Source organism: Neomonachus schauinslandi, chromosome 5, assembly GCF_002201575.2.
Source record: "Neomonachus schauinslandi chromosome 5, ASM220157v2, whole genome shotgun sequence".
Lineage (NCBI taxonomy): Eukaryota > Metazoa > Chordata > Mammalia > Carnivora > Phocidae > Neomonachus > Neomonachus schauinslandi.
Genome location: NC_058407.1, coordinates 109,076,265 through 109,090,626, shown reverse-complemented (window position 1 = coordinate 109,090,626; position 14,362 = coordinate 109,076,265). Strand labels below are relative to the sequence as shown.

Sequence of the window (14,362 nt, the reverse complement as noted above, 5' to 3'; positions counted from 1 at the left end):
TCAGCATCTGAAAAATGTTATACACTTCCTTCCGCCTTCATGATTTCTGATAAGACATCCACTGCCCTTCAAATCATTATTACCCTATAGGTACTGTGTTGTTTCATCAAGCTGCTTTCAAGATTATTTTAGGGGGGAAGAAAAGGGGGAGTCTTTAGTTCTCAGAAATCTGAGTACTATGTGTCTAGATGGATTTCTTTAGGTCTATCCTGTTTATTAGGTGTTGCTCAACTTCTTGATTTCTGTTGGTCTTTTGCCAAATTTGGGATGTTTTCAAACATTGTTTCTGCAAGTATTTTTCAACCTCACACTCTTCCTCTTCTTCTTCTAGAACTCCAATGAAATGAATGTTAGGTCTTTTGTATTTTCCCAAAGATCTCTGAAGCTCTGTTCATTTTTTAATTTTTAATTAAATTTTTTTGGGGCGCCTGGGTGGCTCAGTCGGTGAAGCGTCTACCTTCGGCTCAGGTCATGATCCCAGGGTCCTGGGATCGAGCCCTGCATCGGGCTCCCTGCTCAGCGGGGAGCCTGCTTCTCCCTCTCCCACTCCCCCTGCTTGTGTTCCCTCTCTTGCCGTGTCTCTGTCAAAAAACTAAAATCTTTAAAAATTTTTTTAATTAAATTTTTAATTTTTAATTATATTTTTTGGTGCACATGCCCATTTCAATACTATACTCTGTGGTACATTTGCTCACAAATCATCAGGGAAAGCAAGTCATATGACTCAACTCAGGTAACAGAATATACTCCCACCCACAGTGGGAGGCCTCTACAAAGGTAAACAGCAAAGAGCACTGATACAGGAATGGGTAAAGAACGGATCCAAAGATGCAATCTATCAGAGCAGGTAATCTGGTCTTTTACCCTTTGATAGCTGTTATAATGGTCTCCCTATACTGAAGTTCTGCACATCCAGTAAAACTTGTCAACATATAAATTTATTTTTATTTATCCTGGTCAGTATTTAAGGCATATTTTCCAGTTATAGACTCATGCTTTCCTTCAGTTTTAGAAAATTCCTAGAAATTATATTTTTAAATATTATTTCCCCATCTTTCATCCATCCTCTCCTCTGGAATTCCTAGTTTATGAATATAGGAAACTTCCCACCCATCTTCCATTTCTCTTAACTACGCTTTAGTATTTATTATCTTTCTGCCCTTCTGTCTATAGTTTATACTACTGACTGCACTTTTTAATTGCAATGACTAGCTTTTTCATCTGAAATATTTCTATTTTTCATCATATTCACCTATTCAGGTATCATTTGTTTTTATTTTTCATAATTTCTTGTTCTTTTTATTTTTTATTTTATTTTATTTTTTTGGTGCGCAGCAAAGCAAAGTTTACTGAGTGATAGCACAAAGCTCCCGAAGAGGAAGGTACCCAAGAGGGTTGCCCTTCTTGTTCTTTTGAAATGAAAGCCTTCATTTAACTCCAGACATCTACAATATATTTAAAGTCTGTATTTAAGTTATTAACAAAATTAATTTCAACTGGAGTACAATGTTCTGATTCTTGATTTTTTTCATGTTTATATTAGCATTGGGTTCTTCATGTATTTTACTTGGAATTTTGAATACCAGACTCATTTTGAGTGGGAGATGTTTTGTTTTGTTCTCTTTTCATTCATCCTTATTTTTCCCTCCCAGTCCTTCCTCTAGTCTAGTTTTATGGTCCCCTTCACCCACACCTTATCTAGAGCCAGGTATGCATAAATGTATGTGTGTACATATTTTGTCTCACTTAGCTGTCATATGTACATGCTTCTTCTTTCCAGATTTATAGCAAACTCCTTGGGGATAAAGACCATGCCCTGTGCATTTGCATTCATGACAACATCTATACAGTGCTGACCACCAAAGATGTACTCAGAAAACAGTAGCTAAGTTTCTAATATCTGCACTGGGAGTTACAAAGCCATCTGACAGAACTTATTTTGGATTTACTAAGTAGAGGTTCTAAAACATTTTGCCTTATTTCCTCATTCCCACTGTACCCAAATCAAACCTTCTCCCCACATTCAATTTAATTAGAAGTTCAAGAAACTGCCCATTCTGACTTTATCCTAAGTGGCAAATGGTGGCAGAAAATGAGTTAATACCACAAAACTAATGGCTCAACAATGATCACAATCAGCACCCATTTCCACTGTTGTGGAACTACCCTGAAAGGTTTTGATATGACTCAGTCCCTTGCCTTTCTTTATTTCTTTCACCCAGGACATCTCCACAAGTAGGTATCTTAATGTTGAACCTATAAGTCTTCCGACCAGGGAGAGTATTAGGAGTTAATACAAAAACAAATAGAAATATTTAGCTATGAGTTAAGTATAGGTTCCAAATTGCTCCTTATATAGGGTCATCCAGGAAGCCTTTTCTTTCAATGGACCCCGACCTGGGACAAATCACTCAAAAGAAGTCTTGTGTTTGATCTCAGTACTCCACATAGTCAGAAACTACTATGAAGGAAGATGCAATACAACAAAAGATTCTTCTATAACTCAAATGTTGAGGTACTGATAGGAGCTACAATTAGAATTTGTCAAGTGGAACAAAAATTTCATGTGTTTAAATTATTTATTATATTAATAAAATATTGTTCTTCTATAATCTAAATCATTTTCAGTGAACTAAACCTTCAGCAGATTTATCTTCTGGTATCTTTAAGTCAAAATCTGAACGCGTATTTTAGAAGCCCAATAGAACCAATCAATGTCACATAGTTTTCAATATTGAATAGTTATATCCCCAAATATATATTCCTTTCCCAGCACACAGGTATTACATATTTTGGCTCCCACTATCCATAAGATTTTTCTTTCCAATTTAATCACTAAATAGGATTGTATTTATAAATGGTACCAGTTTTGAAAAATAGCTGATGTATTCTATAATTTCTTCCCAGTTCATTTACAAATAAAAATATTGTTAATCTTATCTTTTCTCCTAAAGGTTGATAATAGCCATATTAAACTTGGAATATTATTTCCCATTAAAAAGTTTTATTAAGAGACAAACTGGGAAAATAAAGTTAGGCCATTTCATATCCAATTCTTTGTAAAACAAACAACCAAAAAGACCCCCTAAAAAACCACAACAAAACAAAACAAAACCAACACCTCACAAACAAAAAAAACCCAAACTGTTGCTAGAGTATCATTCAACTGCTATTCTCTGGTTTATAAAACACTATAGGAATTTGAGGGGTTGGTACAACTTCAAAGTTTAAAAGGTAAATATGGTTTTATCTGCAGAATCAGATTCCAAAAGTACTAATTAATGATGAAAATGGAAAAAATCCATGAATGTTTTACTGCATTATATTTCATAATTTTAAAGAGTGATAACAGAAAACTTCCAAGCATGAAATATGTGAGGAGCAATTTATGGCACCTTTAATATATTTTTATTTGGGTCTTTATTCATTCTTGATATTATTTTATGGTTAATTTTTTTTTTTTAAGATTTTATTTATTTATTTGACAGAGAGACAGCGAGAGAAGGAACACAAGCAGGGGGAGTGGGAGAGGGAGAAGCAGGCTTCCCAAGGAACAGGGAGCCCAATGCGGGGTTCGATCCCAGGGTCCTGGGATGGTGCCCAGCATTGGGGTCTCTGCTCAGTGGGAAGCCTGTTTCTCCCTTTCCCTCTGCCTGCCACTCCCCCTGCTTATGCTATCAAATAAATAAATAAAATCTTAAAAAAACAAAAAACAAAACCAATGTGACAAAACCATGGAGACAATAAAAAGATCAGTGGTTGGCAGGGGCTGGGAGAGGTAGCGAACAGAGGATTTTTAGGGCAGTGAAAATACTTTGTATGATATTATAATGAAAGACATGTCTGTATACTTTTGTCCAAACCCACAGAATATACAACACCAAGAATGAACCCTAAGGTAGACTATAGACTTTGGGTGATTATGACGTGTCAAGGTAGGTTCATCCTTAGTAAAGAATAGACCATTCTGGTGAGTGATGTTGATAATGGGGGAGGTTGTGCATGTGTAGGAGGAACTAGGGATATAAGAGAAATCTCTGTACCTTCCTCTCACTTTTACTGTAAACCTATAACTGTCCTAAAAAAATTAAGCCTTAAAAAAAAAAAAAGCCCACAATGTGATATATCTTCATAACTCTTTGCATGTGAGTTTTGTAATTAAAATATAAAAGTTATCATCAATAACACTAATGTTATGTTGCAAACAGCATTATTTTCAAAAAACAATCCTATTTATATGTAAATTTTAATACAACTTCTCATTTCGAAAGTATTAAAAAATGGTTAAAAATAGTTTTTTCTGGGGCGCCTGGGTGGCTCAGTTGGTTAAGCATCTGCCTTCGGCTCAGGTCATGATCCCAGGGTCCTGGGATCGAGTCCCACATCGGGCTCCCTGCTCAGCGGGGAGCCTGTTTCTCCTTCTCCTTCTGCCTGCCTCTCTGCCTATTTGTGCTCTATCTCTCTGTCAAATAAATAAATAGAATATTTAAAAAAAATTTTTTTCTGCTGAGTTGGGCAAAAGAGAAAGTACTTGTGAAAATACATGCTAAAATACATGTAAAATATGGAAATACAAAAGCTTATTTGAAGATCTGACAAGGCTTTTTAACACAAGAAAATTCTGGGGCTGTACTTATAGCTAAATTAATCAAAAGAATTATTATTTCCTTTAGCCTCACCACCGACCCCTGAACCCTGCGCCAAGTTTGCATTATAGCAACCTACATCGTTCCTTGGTATCTTAGCATTTTAAAAGCTCTCAGACTTATAATGGAGTTCTTATGCTACTAGCTCAAGACAGGTCACAAAGGTGTTCTTAATAATCGAGTACTGGCTGTATATCTTATTATACTAGTATCAAGCCTTACAATTTCATAAAATACAGGCCAGATAACATTCACATAGGAAGAAACCACAATTATTACTACTTTAACTAGACAGTGTTTTCCAACCTTCAAGTTAGTAACATCTAGTGATTTTTTCTATATCCATGCATCTTTATACTAATAGTACTTTTCTTTAAATTGACTTACTTTGGCAAAAAGACAATTTCTTTAAAAATTGAAGTCTATCTAACACTATAGATATGCCTGCTAACACTGTCATTTCTAAAACATCAACATTTAATATCAATTAAAGTTTAAATGTTTGTTCAGATATCATTTAAAATTATCTCAATACTAATAGTGACAAGCACATGACCACTTTGAAGCCCACTGCCTTAAGATAAACTCAGCGCTGATGTACTTATCTGAAAAAAGGTATCCAGTGAAACCCCAGAAAATCTCATCAGCACACGCTGCTAATGACTGACACAATTACAACACATATTTACATACGAGAATAAACTGGAATACTGAGTTGCTTTTTTCTCTTAAAAAAAGATTAGATGTAAGATTAACCTCATGTAGAAAATTCAATATATGTAAGTTGACTAGATGTAAGATGGCCTTATTGGCACTGAAGGAAATTCTTATTTCTAGGAATGATGAACAACTGATTTCAAGTCAAACCAAAAGAATTTTTGAATAGGAATTATCAGTATTATATAGCAAAGATCATACATATCTTAGAAAAATGTAGCCAAAGGATTCTCAATGAATTCCAAAAAAAAAGTTTCGCTTTTTAAAAGCTGAATAAAAATTTTACAGTAAATCTACTGAGACCATTGTCAGATATTATTTTATCTACTGTTTTAAAATAGAAATTCAGTGTTAAGGTTTATTACCTTCGGCAATTCCCATTCCGAACGAGATCCATCTGCACTGTAGTAATATTGTCTACCTTGATCATCAACATGCTTGAGCCACTACAAAAACAAAACAGATGTAAAACAACAAACACAAAAACCAAAAAAAGTGTTATTTTTTAAATTTAAGTAAAAGTGAGTTTAAGCTTATACAACCAGAGATATTAGACATTTTTCTTGTGAATTTTATTCTACTTCCTCAAGAACACCGTAAAAAAAATTTACAAACTTACACTAATAGATTTGTATTTTAAGTTTGGTAAGAGTAAGTAAACTCAATATTAAATGTGAATTTATTTCCTCTCTCTTTCTTCCAGTGTCAAGCTAGTTCCAATGTCAAGCACCACTTAACATAAGAAAATATAACAAAGACACACAGATATACATATACACTGGACACAGTGCCACACTCACTCTGAAAACAGGGTTGAGAAATGAACAAAAGAGAATTTTTTTTAATCTTCAAATATAAAACTACTGAACAATTTAAGCCAAACTTCGTGCAAACCCTTAGGAATTACCTCCTGCAGCCAACACATTTCTCACTCAGTATCATTTAAATAACACTAATAATAAAACTTCATACGATATGATACAGGGACTATGAGGGGCAAAAGACTAAGTACTGCTAATTTAACACATGATCTTAAATGTGAAATACATGAAAACTAATGTGTCCTTATGTTCTAGTGTGAAGTAATTAAAGCAAGCACAACCAACCAGTTATCTTCTCTGATGATACCAGATGTTAATACATAAAATTTCAATATGCATTCCCAAACTAGTTCATCATAAAGTACTAGATTCATGGTTTTTGTTTTACATCACTTGGTTATAAAAGAAAAAGGAGTATAGAAAGTGAGGTGGTGTATCATAGTGACACATGCTAAGAACACTATTCCTAAAAAACCATTCCTCAAGAAAAATATAAAGAAATATGCTTACTGAAGAAGTCTAAGCAGAATGACACTCAGTAGGTCTACTCTTAAAAAGGTGTGTCTTAAACAGTTTTGACAACACAAAAATCAGTGTAATTATAAGCAATTTATAACCATGAATCAGTAGTTACATAATGAGTTTTCATGTTGTCAATTGGCATGATTTCAGAATTACAATAAAGAATATTTTCATGCGTTTTTAAAATACTACTAGAACTTCAGTACACAACTATTTCATGAAAGGATTCTGACCAAAAAAACTAGATGAGAAAAAAAGAATGTACCTTTTCATTAGTATAGTCACTGGTATATAAGGTATGCCCACGTTCATCCAACTCTTCTGACCAACCCCTTGGAGGAGAACCACACTGACTATCTGACTGGCTGTAACAAATGCTGTGGTAGTTTTCTTCTGATGAAAGCTATAAATAGTCAGAAACATAAGGATTTTTCTTCTTTGAATATATATATATATATATATATATGCAGCAGTTGAAAATCTAAGCAATAAACTGTAATTAGCCATAAGCACTAAGATATCTTGACTATATCTGAAAATTTAATTTTCAAAACAAACTGTTAGTCTTTCAAATAGTACACTGTAAGTGGTAAGGTTAAATTAATAATAGTTATTTTATCACAACGATGTAACCCTGGAAAAATTCACCATAATAAAACTTTGTTTTCAGACTGAGAGATAAAATGCTACCTTCTATTATTTAATTCTGCTTTTAAACTGAAATCAGGTTAAAAACCGACAGGAGAAGGGGCGCCTGGGTGGTTCAGTCGTTAAGCGTCTGCCTTTGGCTCAGGTCATGATCCCAAGGTCCTGGGATCGAGCCCCACATCGGGCTCCCTGCTCCACGGGAAGCCTGCTTCTCCCTCTCCAACTTCCCCTGCTTGTGTTCCCTCTCTCGCTGTATCTCTCTCTGTCAAATAAGTATATAAAAATAATAATAATAAAACCCCGACAGGAGTGTGTATGGGTATACACATCCACGTGTAAGCAAAATAGGGGATGAGGGTACTTCATCAGACTGAGTTTCTTGAAAATTCTCATGCCTGGCAAACAACAGTGCTCAAAATATAAATATATCTTGAATTATGTTTTTTCTAATGGATGGAACTGGGAGGGGGGAGACACTAGTCTTGTAATACTGTATTTTATGTTCTAATTTATTGATTTTACTTGTCTAATTTATTTCCTCAATCAAATGTTCATTAAAGATAGTTGAAAACTAAACTTCAAAACAAGAAAAAATAATATTGTAAAAATTCAAACATGATAGAGCAGTGAAAAAATTCAGTATGGAAATAACTTAGGTATGCTTTACTTTTAAAAGCATGATAAAGGGCGCCTGGGTGGCTCAGTCGTTAAGCGTCTGCCTTCGGCTCAGGTCATGATCCTGGGGTCCCGAGATCAAGTCCCACATTGGGCTCCCTGCTTGGCAGGAAGCCTGCTTCTCCCTCTCCCACTCCCTCTGCTTGTGTTCCTGCTCTCACTATCTCTCTGTCAAATAAATAAAATCTTTAAAAAATAAAATAAAATAAAAGCATGATAAAATTCAGACATACAAGACAAGCAATTAAGATTGACAAAACTTAATTTCTGCTTTTTCAAACAAGAGGGCACCATAATGTGAGTAGCAACTTGCTTACTGCACTTAAACTTCATTCATTCACAAATATTTATGGAGATTAGCTCTCTTGTAAATGACCCCTCTAGGGTCATTTTTAGGTAGATTCTCAATGTTGTAGAAGTAACTTAAAGACATAAACATACTAATAGTAACATGTTCACAAAAACTGACATACACAACTTTACAAAAGCCCTGCATAAAGTGAGCTATACACATTTTTGTAACAGTAATGTTAAAAATGGAAAACCTAGGGCGCCTGCGTGGCTCAGTTGGTTAAGCAACTGCCTTCAGCTCAGGTCCTGATCCTGGAGTCCCAGGATTGAGTCCCACATCAGGCTCCCTGGTCAGCAGGGAGTCTGCTTCTCCCTCTGACCCTCCTCCCTCTCATGCTCTCTGTCTCTCATTCTCTCTCTCGCAAATAAATAAAATCTTAAAAAAAAAAAAAAATGGAAAACCTATTTCAAAAATCAGGACTTGCGGCGCCTGGGTGGCTCAGTCAGTTAAGCAGCTGCCTTCGGCTCCGGTCATGATCCCAGGGTCCTGGGATTGAGCCCCGCGTTGGGCTCCCTGCTCGGCGGGAAGCCTGCTTCTCCCTCTCCCACTCCCCCTACTTGTGTTCCCTCTCACCTGTCTCTCTCTGTCAGATAAATAAATAAAATCTTTAAAAACAAAAAAAGCAAAAAAAAACCCTAAAATCAGGACTTATTTTTAAATTGAGACCACTTAAAATATACGTTCATGTAAGCAAAGTACAATAAAATCTTTTAGAAACAGAGAAATCTATACAATGGAATATTATTCAGCCATAAAAAAAAAAGAATGTAATTTTACCATCTGCAACAACAGAGATGGACCTTAAGGCCATTATGCTAAGTGAAATAAGTCAGATAGAGAAAGACAAATACCGTATGATCCCACTTATGTGGAATCCTCAAAACAAAACAGAACAAACTCACAGACACAGAGAACAGACTGGTGGTTGCCAGAGGTGGGGGAGGAGGCAGGTTAAATGGGTGAAGGGGGCCAAAAGGCACAAATTTCCAGTTATACAATAAATAAGTCATGGGGATGTAATGTACTACATGGAAAACACAGTTAATAATACTGTATTGCATATGTGAAAGTTGCTAAGACAGTGCATCTTAAAACTTCTCACAAGACAAAAAAATTCTGTTAAGTGATGATGGATGTTAACTAGACTTATTGTGGTGATCATTTTGCAATATACACAAATATAGAATCACTAGGGTTGTACACCTGAAACTAACAATGTTGTATGTCAATTACACCTGAATAATAGTAAAACTAATTTAGGAAACAAAGTCATTAAATCAATTTTTTCATAAACATGACTTTCTAGCTGACGAAATGCTCCCATAATTTCCCAATTTTTGTGCAGTAAGATGTTTCTTTCTTGCATGAAAAGAAACCTCCAGTATCTCAACATGTTTTATTTCTTTATAAAACCAGGAGTACCTTTAAAATCTTGATATTTACTGCTAGAAAAGAGCTATTTAGTGGCAATTAAATAAAATTATTTTTGGTAAGCATTCTCTAAATGTTAACTGTGCTATACTCATAACTCCATTCAGCAGGGTACTTGGCTCAGTAACTTTGGGGTATATATTTTGCGGCAAATATAGCCTTATAGAGGGGGCTACAGAGATGTTCCATTTACAGGAGAATAACACAGGGATACTGATTACCTGGATTAAAACAATTTAAAATATTACATAAATTTTTCAAGAATCATCCAGAAGCAAGAGGTTAAGAAATACTCAGAGATCAATATAATCTAAATAGAATATAAAGACCAGCTTTCTCTTTGAAGGCATTTGCCAAACCCCAAACTAGAACATTAGTTTTCAAGGCCATGAAGTATTGGGGAACAGGAATCGAGACTACCAAAAGTAGGGAGTGTTAACAGGATTCCCCCCTGACAATAAAGAACTGGAACCCCAAAGAACTATGCCCTCAGGGCGCCTGGGTGGCTCAGTTGGTTAAGCGACTGCCTTCGGCTCAGGTCATGATCCTGGAGTCCCGGGATCGAGTCCCGCATCGGGCTCCCTACTCGGCGGGGAGTCTGCTTCTCCCTCTGACCCTCCCCCCTCTCATATGCTCTCTCTCTCTCATTCTCTCTCTCTCAAATAAATAAATAAAATCTTTAAAAAAAAAAAAAAAAAGAACTATGCCCTCAGATTATCAGTGAGCCAGAAATAAGTCTTGTCCCTTATTCCTCACAAGGGAAATAACAGGAATCTCCCCAGATAAATGGGGGGAAATGGGAGAATCTCCAACCAAAAACCAGGCTTCATGCAATCCAAATTACTACTACCTAGATGGCCTATAAAAACTAAAGCTGAAAATTCAGTTTCAAATGTTCACAAGATACTAGCTTCCTGGCAGAAACAAAAGCAAATCCTCTCTGACAGAACAATCTTTCAACCCCAGCATTAAAGACTTCCATATGTAAAAATCTCCAAGCACTATACATAGTCTAATATTAAAACACACATACAGGGACGCCTGGGTGGCTAGTTGGTAAAGCATCTGCCTTTCACTCGGGTCATGATCCCAGGATCCTGGGATCAAGTCCCACATCGGGCTCCCTGCTCAGTGGGGAGCCTGCTTCTCCCTCTGCCTGCCGCTCCCCCTGCTTGTGCACTCAAACAAATAAAATATTTTAAAAAATAAATAAGTAAAACACACATACGTGGACAAGATGTGAAACAAAACACCATGAGTAAGAGTCAGCAGAAAAGCAGCATAATCCAACTTTTAAAGACCTTATGTACCAGAATTATAAAAAATAAAATATAAAATAAGACTAAAGAAAGATATGACAAATAAATGAAATACATGATCCTTCACTGGATCTTTCATTGCAGGAAAAAAAATCTATAAAGGATATTACCTGACAAGTGAGAAACACTGAATATTAACTGTGTATTAAGTAACATACCAATATTAAACTTCTTGGGTATGATAATCTTTCACCAAAAACAACGACAACAGTTTTGCTGGAAAATGTCCTTATACTTAGAGAATAAAATATTATGTTGTCTTAATCCAAATGGTTCAGAAAAAAAATTACTAGCAGGTAGAAGGAGGAAGAGAAAAAGCAAATGTGGCAAAATGTTAAAACAGGTAAATCTAGATAAAGGTTATCTAGTATGTGGATGTTCATTATACTATTTTTTTAGGTTTAAGACTTTTCAAAGTAATAAGATGGAGAAGCTCTCCCAAATAAATAAAAGCTAACATGTTTTTAAAATTTACAGATTGGTTTAATAATGAAGATGAAAAATAGTGAACAGGAACTACATCAAAAACTACTGAGAATGAAGCACAAAAAGACACAGAGATAAAATTCACAAATAAAGGGAAATCAAAAGACATGACCAATGTAAGCAGATTAAATACTCATCTAATCAAAGTTCCAGAATGAAAGGAAAGAGAAAGTGGGACAGAGGCTATTTATAGAAAACCAGGAATTTTCCAGAACTAATCAAGGACAGGACTCCTCAAGTTCAAGAATCCCAACAAAAGCGGCGCCTGGGTGGCTCAGTCAGTTAAGTGTCTGCCTTCAGCTCAGGTCATGATCCCAGGGTCCTGGATTGGGCTCCTTGCTCAGCGGGAAATCTGCTTCTCCCTCTCCTGTTTGTGTTCTCTCTTTGTCAAATAAATAAATTTTTAAAAATCCTTAAACAGAGGACTGTATATCAAGTAAAGATATTCTTACAAAATGAGGAAAAATAAATTTCCAGAAAAAACTACGATTCTATCTCTAACATCCTCAGTAAATTTTAAACTAAGATTCTATCACTAGCAAATCCTCGCTAAGAAAATTTAAAAGTACGTGCTTAAGACAGAAGTTATCCAAGACAAACGTTATCCAAGATAATTTCATTTGCATAAAGGAGTGTGACGGGGGAAAAAGTGCTAAATAGGAGGATGAATTTAAGAATCAACATGTACAACAATAAGGGGGCTAAAAACAGAAATAAAAGCCAACAGCAAACAGCACATACAGTTCTCACATGGCCTTAAAGAGCAAGAGGATACTGACTAACTTTAGACTTTGGGAAGTATGCATGTTAGCATTTCTAAGGCAGGGCCCGCCCCAGCAGCACTACTGACATTCAGGGCCAGATGATTCTTTGTTGTGGGAGCTATCTCGTGTATCAAGGATGTTTAATAGCATCTCTGGCTTTCTACCCACGAGATGACAGGAGCCCTCCCAGAGCTGTAACAACAAAAAAGTGTCCCCAGACATTGTCTAATGTCCCCCAGGAGGCAAAACTGTCCCCAGTTGAGAACCATTGTTCTAGGGTAACCACTAAAATAATAAGCTCTAATTAGATGGAAAAGTGACCACTCATTCCCCCTCTCAAGCCCCACTAAAAGTATTGAAATAGGTTTTAAAAGACTTAAACTGCCAGGAACAGGGAGAACACAAGAAGAGAGCAGTCACAAAACTCTGGAAGCTGAGAGGCAGATGAACAAAAGACTAACTTATCTACAAAGAAAGCAGATTCTAAAATGGTGGAGGTAGGCAGTGGAGTTGGTGAGGGAAGTGAAATCCAACCACTTTACAGAGCAGAATCTTCAAACGGCTCAGGAACTGACAGTATTAAGTCCTCCTGGAACTAAGGGTGAAGGCAGGGGCATTGCAATGAGGACTAAAATTGCCAGAATCCCTTTCCTTCAGGCCTGCTTGCTAGGTGTGCACCCTCCCCTCTTCCCAGTAAAAGTACAGGAATTAATTACCTCTTATGAGGGAAAAACAGTAAGATTCTGATTTGGAAGACAAGAGGCACAACTGGGTCATGGGTACCAACCAGAAAGAGGGGAGACTGAGGGACTATATGCAAAACTAAATGCTGACTACCAAGACCCCGGCAGCCCTTACTTTCCTGGCAGATTTTAAGACTTCTGTGAAGACGGAGTAGTCTAAAAGAAAGACCTAATGGTTCTGACACTAGAGACTCCTGAAAGCAGCTGATCCATATCGCCATACACTGAAGTTCAAAATGCCCTCCAACTGTGAGGAAAAAATTATTTCCAACCTAGAATTCTATACTCAGGCAAGCTACCAATTAAATATAAGAGCAGAATACAAACATTTTCACATACAAAGTCTCAATATTACCTCCTATATGCAACCTTTCTCAAGAAATTATTAGAAAATGTGCTCTGGAGATGAGTAGTGTAAGCAGAGATTGTGATATACAAATCACTCTCATCTATTTATTAATATGGAAAGCTAAAAAGCATGTTTAAAGTTGCTGTGTGTACTTTAAATTTCCTTATTCTATAATTGAACTCTTTCCCTAATTCTTCCAAATTATTAGATTTTACTTTATTATTCATATACAGAACAATGTAATTTGAAATCTTTCTAGATCTACAATTCAAATATTTTCCCAACACTTTTCTTATTATAGTAACACATGAACAAATTTCTCTCACTACTCCCGATCTCATTCTTGAACACTGAAAGTACAAGTTACCACCAAACCAAAGCTATCAATAACCAACTGAAAAATAGGACAAGAAGAGGAGTCATTAACTACAAAAAGCTTTTAGATTCCACTAAATACAAGATGTGTTACCTGATTTTTCCAGCTCCTACCTAACTGGAGTTCTGTTTTTATTATACATGCTTTCTGTAAGAGCAGAGTGTCCCATGCAGGTGTAGGGGCCTCCATCTATCAAACAGCAGGATTTAACTCCATTCTGTCAATCCTACCCAAGTCTCTCCTGTATGTCTGAAGAGTCCCAAGGAATCTCTCCAGACCTCTGACATGACTGTTTCTCAAAATATAGCTGGCCAAGTTCACTGCACCACCCTCCAAGAGGTGCAGGGAAAGGTGAAACAAAGGTGGGGGGCAAGTAGTATGAACACTTGATAGAGAAAATAATGATTTTAGAGTAAACAGTCATACTTTACAAGATAGCTCATTTATAGAAAAGGAATTAGATTATACTTATTTTCCTTACATATAAATAAAAAGTGATCTTGTACCTCTGAA

The 14,362-nt window shown here is 36.1% G+C and overlaps 1 protein-coding gene across 2 annotated transcripts in view; it reads right to left on the bottom strand.

The window, feature by feature from the left end:
• The window catches only part of ARHGAP12 (Rho GTPase activating protein 12), a 109,989-nt gene that overhangs the window by 44,812 nt on the left and 50,815 nt on the right, over positions 1–14,362 (bottom strand). The window contains exons 5-6 of one of the 2 annotated variants that reach the window (XM_021686505.1): positions 6,972–7,109; positions 5,729–5,809 (exon numbers count right to left, since the gene is read on the bottom strand). In XM_021686505.1, coding sequence (XP_021542180.1) covers positions 5,729–5,809; positions 6,972–7,109 — 219 coding nt within the window. The remainder of the gene's footprint in view (positions 1–5,728; positions 5,810–6,971; positions 7,110–14,362) is intronic. The other variant, XM_021686506.1, reaches the window with a different exon arrangement.